This window comes from Austrofundulus limnaeus, unplaced genomic scaffold, assembly GCF_001266775.1.
Source record: "Austrofundulus limnaeus strain Quisiro unplaced genomic scaffold, Austrofundulus_limnaeus-1.0 Scaffold1205, whole genome shotgun sequence".
NCBI classification, from domain to species: domain Eukaryota; kingdom Metazoa; phylum Chordata; class Actinopteri; order Cyprinodontiformes; family Rivulidae; genus Austrofundulus; species Austrofundulus limnaeus.
Window position 1 is genome coordinate 63,326 of NW_013953607.1, and position 9,434 is coordinate 72,759.

Sequence of the window (9,434 nt, forward strand, 5' to 3'; positions counted from 1 at the left end):
CGATTATTTTTACAATCGATTAATCACCCATTTTTTTTCGATTAGTCGACTAATCATATCATATGTTAATTGAATATAAAACATAGAGCTCATCTCTTTCATTTTCTTAAAATGATCCCACACTTTGAGCTCTGTTGTCAGGTAGCCATGATACCAGAGCCTGTCTGTATAATGTCTTGTGACGTCCACGGCCTACCCCAGTTACCACTACTGTGCATGTGTGTCAAGATCTGCAACTTCTCTCTCACCATAAAAAGGACGAGCGCGCTCCCGCTGTGACGTGCACTCTGTCGGACCCGGAGTTTGGTCAAGTTGCACATGTTTACGTATCACAGTAACGTAAAATGTTCACGTGTATTTGGCCCGGTGCGCTTTCTATAGTAAAATATCGACAACGCTCCGAACACACAAATGTTTAACACAACTGGACTTTAGATACAAAAGGTCGGGGCTCGGTTCAGGATGGGTAGGAGTACACAGGTAGCTCCTCAGCACGTGCAAGTTGCATGTCTTTAAAATAACTACGACGCTCTGAACACAACAACATTTAACCCGGCGTTTAACACAAAGATACACTTTAGATAAAAAGACCCACGCAGGTCGGGGCTCGGTTCTGGAAGACGGGTTGAACCTGAACTCATCACACGCGAACACATACGTTTAATGTTTAGACATTTAATAATTTATTACATAACTTCACCTTCATGCGGGGCAGGTGGTTCTGGAGGGTCGAAAAAAGAAAAAAATATGTCCTTGGAAAAATCCAATCAACTCTTGTTTACTTCATCTGCAGCTCTGATTCCGTCAGACAGCAGGACCCGCCCTGCTCTGCTCTGATTGGCTAAAACTGTGACTCTGGTTCTTTTTATTGGTTGAAAGCAGCATCAGTTAATCATCACAACACAAATTTGTTTTTGTCTTTTCTCAACAGGAAATGCGCTGCAGAGACAGACGGGGGAGACGGAGAACTTTAATCGCTTCTGCCCGACAAAATTTAAGACCTTTGAGTAACAAATATAAGACCAACTTGCACACTTTTAAACAAATTTAAGACTTTATAAGGCCTTAATTTTAGAAATGTGAATTTAAGGCTTTATAAGGACCGCGAACACCCTGTAGAAATAAAGACAATGACACTGAACCTTAAGATCAACACAAAAGACTGAACAAGGGAAATCATCTGGATATGGAGCAACTCTTTCGAGTTACAGCTGGTGTACTGATACATTTCAGGAGAATTGAAAAAGATGTTGGTAAATGTAAAATAATAGCTTTTCATTTATAACACTGCTGTAATCTTTGCACCACTGGTTACCATATAAAATGTTCAAACTTAAATTTTCAATGACAAAAACAATGTTTTTATTTATCCTTATTAACTGGTTTATGCACTTTGATCCAAGATGGTGTACCTAAAATGTTTTTTTTTAATTGTTGATCTGTTGATTTCATGTTTGTAATGGATACAATTCAGATTATTTTATCTAATGGTAACCATTGTTTCATCATCAAGGCATTCACTATTACTTTTTGTATATCAGGATTTAAGGGAAAGACACTTGTAATTTTTATGAGAAATTAGACAAAAGTTTTGTTTTCACACAAGTAATACTTGTAAATCATGCTTGTCCTTTTTATGTATATTTTAAGACTTTGGGTCTGTTTGTTCCCTCTTAATGATATTTAGTGTTACGTCTTAAAGACTACAAAAAGTAAGGGACAAGAAAAATATAACAGAATACACAATTAGAGGTTTTAATTATTCTGTATTTTATTTTTCTGTATTAAAGTAGTGTATATTGTCTCTTATAAAAATAAACATTTCATGAACTACTTTTTTGTATTTGTTAAATGTAAGTGAACTAAGTTTAAACCAAATAAATTAAATGAAATGTTTTAAACTGAGTTACAGGTTTGCTTGTGACTAAAGAAAATGTATTGAGTAAGGTGAAAGTACAATTAAAGTTTACAATTCTGAATAAAAGATTGTAACTTGAGATAACTTAAAATATAGCTGTAACAAAATTACAGCAATTTAATTAAGTTATCCCAAATTAAAACCACACATTAGTGTAATGGTAAATAATTAAGTTCAAACAAATTAAAAAAGTTCATTTCTAACAAAGTAAAAAATTTGATTTATGGTAAATATAATGTAAGTTTTCACTTCAAATTAATGTAAAATTTTACTTTTGTTTGATATAAACTTAAAAATTTTCATTTCAGCCAAGTCATACATTTAGTTTGAGATAAACAAATAAATTTAAGTGTAACAAATTACATCAATTTTTTAAAGTTAATCCAAAGTTTCACTTTTTTCAGTGAAAGATAAAAAATGTCTGAAGTGTGGAGCAGGCTGGGAGCCTCTTGGAGGAAAGTGTTATTATTTCAACACCGATAAGCTCAACTGGAAAGACAGCAGAAGGTCCTGCAGAGATGTTGGAGGAGACCTGGTGAAGATCGACAGCAGAGAGGAGCAGGTATGAAACACTGCTGCGGCTTCATGTTCTCACACATTTCATCACTTCATCAAGTTTCTTCAGGGCAGGAAATTCATCTTCATCATCTTTTACTGGTCAGGGGTTTCTGAAGGGAAAACTGGGACACTTGATGGCCAATGATGAGGACATGTTCTGGACTGGACTGACGGACTCAGAGACTGAAGGAATATTTCTGTGGGTGGACGGATCACATCTGAATGAAAGGTTGGTTGGAAAACGTTGGTTTTTTTCAAATTCACCTCATGGAGATTTGTTTTAATTTGGGGCAGCTGTGGTGTAGTGGTAGAGCAGCCGGCTTGGGGCCTGAAAGTCGCAGGTTTGACTCCCCGCCATGCCCACATTTCTGACACTTGGCTTAATTTGCTTGTAGATGCTTTTTCTTTTCTCTCAATTTTTCTTCTCCTCCCTTACGTTTATTCTCTACGGAGCCCGTCCGGTTCTTCTTCCTCTTTTTCATCAAACTTTTCTTCTTCTTGGGTCTTTGCTGGTGGTTAGTAAACAATAAATTGACGCATTATCGTCATCTACTTGTATTAAGCACAACTACACCTTTTTTTCCTTTTTTTTCCTCGCTACGTGCGCCGGCCCAGTGATGCGCCGGCCCACCGGGAAAATTCCCGGTACTCCCAATGGCCAGTCCGCTCCTGTGAGCAAGACACCCAATCCCCAACTGTTCCCCGGGCGCTTACATAGCTGCCCGCTGCCCCACCTGTGTGTTTCTCGCATGTGATGGGTCAAATGCAGAGCACAAATTTCATCATTGTATGGGAACATGAACTGATGATGAATAAACCTTTGTTCTTTCCTCTGTCAGTTTCTGGGGCTACAATCAGCCTGACGACGTGAGTGGAATTTCTCCCAACGCAGACTGTGTGAGGATGGGAAATACAGCAGATCCTGATGATCTGAAGTGTTGGTTTGACAGATCCTGTGAGGATTCTCAGAAAAGTATTTGTGAGAAATCAAAAGAACTGATTTTATGTCTTTGTCCTTGAAGTTCAGTCCAGGATCCAGATGGAGGCTGGTAAATTTATGTTAAAGATTCCTTCTAGAAAAATTAAATATATATATATATATAAATGTACGAAATATTTAAAAATCAGACTAGAAAAACAAAAAACAAAGACTGTAGGAACAAAAGAAGAGGACAGAACAGATCTAATCTGCCTGGGTAATCCTGAACAGATTATAGTCTGAGAATGACACGGAGCTCTGCTCTCGTCTTCCTACAGATTTACCTCTTGGGATTGCTTTGATTCTTCTTTAATTAAACTTCACCTCATCTGCAATGCTTCAGATTAAGTTTAACTAATTTATTCCAGTTTGAGCTGCCACTTCTTTTAATATTTAAACCTGCAGTTAAGACTTCCGCTTGGCAATGGAACAAAATGGCTGACTAATCTTGAGCTCCTGACGGCAGAGCAGAATTCCCCCCAAAAAATTCAAATAAACGTTAGTTTTACCTACACTTGTTATGGACAGTATGCCTGGGGGCTCTAAGAAAAAGTACAAGACGATGCAAGAATCAAAGGAACAGGTAAATACAACACAAGACAAAGTGCACGCTGACACGGAGAAGGAAGATGGTGGCAGCGAAGAAGCAACAGTTAATGCTGGAACTTTATTTGAGCAACTGAAGCTACTTAGCCAACAAATTTCTGACCTGAAGACCGAACTGAAGTCAGACCTTAGCACATTCAAGGACGAGCTTAATAAAAACATGAAAAACATAAAAACAAAGAAATGGACATACAGCGGGTAAAATAAGTATTGAACACGTCTCCATTTTTCTCAGTAAATATATTACTAGCGGTGCTAATGACATGAAATTTTCACCAGATGTTGGTAACAACCCAAGTGATCCATACATACAAAGAAATCAAACCATAAATGTCCAGAAATGAAGTTATTTGTAATAATGTGGAATGGCACAGGGAAAAAGTATTGAACACACTTACTGAAATTTATCTAATACTTTGTACAAAAGCCTTTGTTGTCAATGACAGCTTCAAGACGCCTCCTGTATGGAGAAACTAGTGGCATGCATTGCTCAGGTGTGATTTTGGCCCATTCTTCCACACAAACAGTCTTCAAATCTTGAAGGTTTCGTGGACCTCTTCTATGAACTCTGATCTTTAGTTCTTTCCATAGATTTTCTGTTGGATTCAGGTCAGGTGATTGGCTGGGCCATTCCAGCAGCTTTAGTTTCTTTCTCTGAAACCAACTGAGTTTCCTTGGCTTTGTGTTTGGGCTCATTGTCTTGCTGAAATGTCCAGCCACGTTTCATCTTCATCATCCTGGTAGATGGAAGCAGATTTTTATCAAGAATGTCTCTGTACATTTTTCCACTCATCCTTCCTTCAATTATTTGAAGTTTGCCAGTACCATATGCTGAAAAACAGCCCCACACCATGATGTTCCCACCTCCAAACTTCACTGTTGGTATGGTGTTTTTGGGCTGATGTGCAGTGCCATTTGACCTCCAAACATGATGTGTATTCTGGCATCCAAACAGTTCAATGTTGGTCTCATCTGACCAGACTATATTCTCCCAGTATTACACAGGCTTGTTTAAATGTTGTGCAGCAAACTTTAAAGGAGCTTCAACATGCTGTTTCTTCAGCAGTGGAGTCTTGCGTGGTGAGCGTGCATACAGGCCATGGTGGTTCAGTGCATTACTTATTGTTTTCTTTGAAACAATCGTACCTGCTAATTCCAGGTCTTTCTGAAGCTCTCCACAAGTGGTCCTTGGCTCTTGGACAACTCTTCTGATAATTCTTTTCACTCCTCTGTCAGAAATCTTGTGAGGAGCACCTGGTCGTGGTCGGTTTATGGTGAAATAATGTTCTTTCCACTTCTGAATTATGGCCCCAACAGTGCTCACTGGAACCTTCAGAAGTTTAGACATTCTTCTGTAACCGATGCCATCATTATGCTTTGCAACAATAAGGTTGTGAAGGTCTTGAGAGAGCTCTTTACTTTTACCCATCATCAGATGGTTCTTGTGTGATACCTGGCCATCATTTGGGACTGAACCAGCTGATATTAACTTGCACTGACAAGGGGCAGGCTTGCTTTCTAATTACTGAGAGAGTTCAGCTGGTGTCTTGTCTTTCCATGCCTTTTTACACCTCCCTTTCTTCATGTGTTCAATACTTTTTCCCTGTGCCATTCCACATGATTACAAATAATTTCATTTCTGGACATTTATGGTTTGATTTCTTTGTATGTATGGATCACTTGGGTTGTTACCAACATCTGGTGAAAATTTCATATCATTAGCACCTCTAGTAATATATTTACTGAGAAAAATGGTGACGTGTTCAATACTTATTTTACCCGCTGTACTTAAACAAGACATTAACCAGCAAATAATGGAAGCTAAGCTAACCATGCAGGAGCAGGGTAAAATCTGGAGGAAGCCGAAACACGAGTAGAAGCACTTGAAACGTGGTCAGCTACAACTAACGAATCACTCAGACAGTCATTATTAGAACAAAAGAAACTGAGTGAAAAGATAAATGACCTGGGGTCAAGAGCAAGGAGAAACAACATACGTACTGTATCTATGGAGTTCCAGAGGGAGAGGAGGGTAACGCTGTGATGCAGTTTGTGGAGGACTTGCTCCGGAAAGAAAAGCTTATCGATGAGGGAACAAACATCCAAATACAACGAGCTCACCGGTCTCTCAGGCCCAAACCTCCCTCCAACGCACCTCCACGGTCCATCGTTGTTAACTTTCTCCAGTTTAAGGTCAAAGAGACAATCCTGAGAAACGCATGACTGAAAAAAAATTTCTGTCCAAAACAAACCGGTGAACTTTGACCATGACTACACGACGGAGGTGGTCCAGCAGCGAAGAGCTTACAAAGAAGTGAAGAGCGCTTTAAAGGCGAAAGGCATCTGATTTCAGTCCGCGTACACTAAGCTGTGAGTCCACTGGGATTCAGGTCCTTAGGTCTCCCAAAATCCAGCAGAAGCCATCCGCGACTTAAGGCGTAGGGGCTTTCAGGTGGCAGAGTCCCGGGAACGCACGGGATTCAATGCTACAGCTCTACTGGACCAGCTGGATGACGCAACACCATGGCAGCGCATCACCCGGGGCCGTGACAATGAGGGGACAGGTAGACGAGTGCGCGAACGGCTTCAGGAGTTTCAACGTAACACGGTCTGACCTGCTGGCACTATCTTAGATATTCTTGAATCTATCGCTGAGCGCATATTGACTACTGAATAAGTTTAGCTTGCACTATGCTGAAGTTATTATAATGCATCCTCAATAATTTGATAGCTCTGCTGTTAGGCAGGCAACTGTTTTGAACTGGGATGAGTGAAGCTCATGGGGTGTTCACTAGTTCTGGGAGGGGGCCCTCAGCTCGGGTGAGGCTTACCCCCTTATTAGGCATTGGGGCTGAAGACCCAAAAGGTAACGTTTTTACTTTTGAGTGGGAGTCAACCCATTCAAGTTTGTTTGTACTTTATTTTATGGTTCATTGTTCTTGTGTTCAAATGTTCTTTTCGGAGGTTAGAGGAGGAGGAGGGTCGTCTTGTTTTATTATATTGTTTTATGTCACAAAAACTTAAAATAATGTCACTTAATGTTAATGGACTGGGCAACCCAGTCAGGCAATGACCAAAATAAAGAAGGAAAATATGCATTTCATTTTCTTACAGGAAACTCACCTCTCCCCTCAAGAGACAGTAAAATTAAAAAAATTTGGGTACAGAAAAATCTGTTATAGCTCTCATGTTCATAGCCGTAAGAGAGTGGTGGCAATTCTTGTATCAAACTCCGTGAAATTTGAGGCATAGAAAGAAATAAATGATAAAGAAGGTCGTTATGTCATAGTAAAGGAAAGGTAAGAAAATAATATGTTAACACTCATTAGTGTTTATGCACCTCTGAACAGTGATAAGTCATTCTTCAAAGACTTTTTTTGATACCCTTGCATTAGAAAATGAGGGGATTTGTATTTGTGGTGGAGACCTCAACATGATACTCAAATTATAACTTAGATACCACTAGCCAGAATAGAAATCGAAAACATCTAACAAAATTTTTAAACACTACCCTTGAAGAAACTGGTTTTGCAGATGCTTGGAGGTTTCCTCACCCTACAGAGAGAGACTATACTCACTGTTCTGTTCCACACTCAGTCCGTTCAAGAACTGATTACTTTCTGATACAAAAAGAAGATTGTTATAGGCTGATAAATTGTGAAATTGGGACTGCTGATGTTTCAGACCATAATGCGATTGTTTTGGACTATCCAGATAGATACTCCTAAAAAAACACTGTATTGTATTGTGTGTAGTGTTAATGAACCAGTTCATTAAATCATTATTATTTTGTAAAGTTCTGGTTTTATATTTTATTGTTGTTTTTCTCGTTCTGTTTTTTATTTTCTGCTCAGATTCTTTTATTTATTTTTACCTTCCAGGTCATTGTATTTCTATTTCCTGACCTTTTACTGGAAGTTATAGGGCTCATACAAATGTTTTACCTCGAAATATTCAATCATTTTTTATCAAGAGAGTCAGTAATTATAAATTTAAAGGACTTGAGATGTTTGTGAAGCCAATAATTCGATTAAAGTTAAAGGAACGATGTACGTCTGCTCAAGGAGTAAAACTGAAATGTTTTGGATAACGACTGTAAAAATGCTTCCTCAAAGTTTTTGTTTAAGAAAAAGGTAAAGATGAATTTATTAAAAATATGAAATGGTTTAATATATTCTTATAGGACTGGTTGTCTTGATACGGAGTGGGTTTTGGTTAGTTCTGTTATTTAAAGATTATTGTGTTTGAATGTATTTTATTTTATATGTATTTTTTTGTTTAAAAAGGAGCAGATATTATAAGGTTTATTTCTTCTTTCTGCTCACTTTCATTTTCTTGTAAATAGATTTTTTGTTTTGTTTTAAAAATTGTTCAGTTTTAACTGAAAATGAATAAATTTTCAAAAAAAAAGTTTTATTGCTCATTTTTTAGTGTTGTCTGTCAGACGTCCTCCGCTGAGTTATTAACTTTGTTCTTCAGCTCTATCTTGTGACGCTTTCTTGTCCCTGAATGAAACTTGATCTCATATTTAGATACAAATAAATAAATAATGTAGCCTGAATGACCGTGACCCCTGATGTGACCTTTGGACCACCACCAGTCATGTCTCACAACTTAGAAAACAAGAAGCACAACAAGAAAATAATCATTAACATGATTTTTCTTTTTAAAGGTTTTTCTATTTCAAGTGTATAACATATGGTGAAGATGATTTCTGAACCTGTCATTAATTTTCATAACAGTGTTATGTTAGTGTACAACATCAAGTCTACAATCAATTCATCTTTAACTGTTTTAAAAACCTTATTGCTTGTCTTTGTTTTTATTTTTACTGTTTTAGTCATGATACAATGGAACTGATTCTTGCTATATTTTTTGAAATAAATTACCATAAGCTGGTTCCTCATCTTTGAGTATTTTGGCCTGAGATAAGAATTCCCTGCATATCATACGAATCTCACACTTCAGTAAATATGAGTCTGATTAAAAACGGTGAAAAAATGTTGGTCACTAACTGACCTGGTGCCCCAACTATGGTAATGTGTAGTGTAGGAAAGAAACAGTTGTCACCCTTTCTGTTTCTCTCGTAACATGTAGCTACAATAATAATAGTAAAAACAGTCTGACTGCTTACTTTATTACAGTGGAGTCCAAAGTCAGACCTGGAGGGCTGGTGTCCTGTATGTTTTAGGAGCTGCCCTGATTTAACACAGGTGGACCTAAAGAGTGCCTAATTAGTAGGCCTCTGCAGACCTTGATGGCGTACTGAGGAGGCCTAGTAATTAAAGAGTAACTTACCCCAAAATTAACTTTTTTTAGCTGATAAACTGTCTAGAATGTGTCTAAAATGTTATATAGTACTGTTTCTGTGCT

General features: G+C 38.0%; 1 protein-coding gene across 1 annotated transcript in view; it reads left to right on the top strand.

The window, feature by feature from the left end:
• LOC106534547 (type-2 ice-structuring protein) overlaps positions 1-3,529 on the top strand; it is a gene marked incomplete at its 5' end in the record, with an annotated part of 8,182 nt that extends 4,653 nt beyond the window's left edge. The window contains 4 exons of the mRNA XM_014031233.1: positions 2,323-2,480; positions 2,581-2,705; positions 3,316-3,417; positions 3,499-3,529. Of these exons, the coding sequence (XP_013886687.1) occupies positions 2,323-2,480; positions 2,581-2,705; positions 3,316-3,417; positions 3,499-3,529 (416 nt within the window). The remainder of the gene's footprint in view (positions 1-2,322; positions 2,481-2,580; positions 2,706-3,315; positions 3,418-3,498) is intronic.
• Between the last annotated feature and the right edge of the window lie 5,905 nt (positions 3,530-9,434).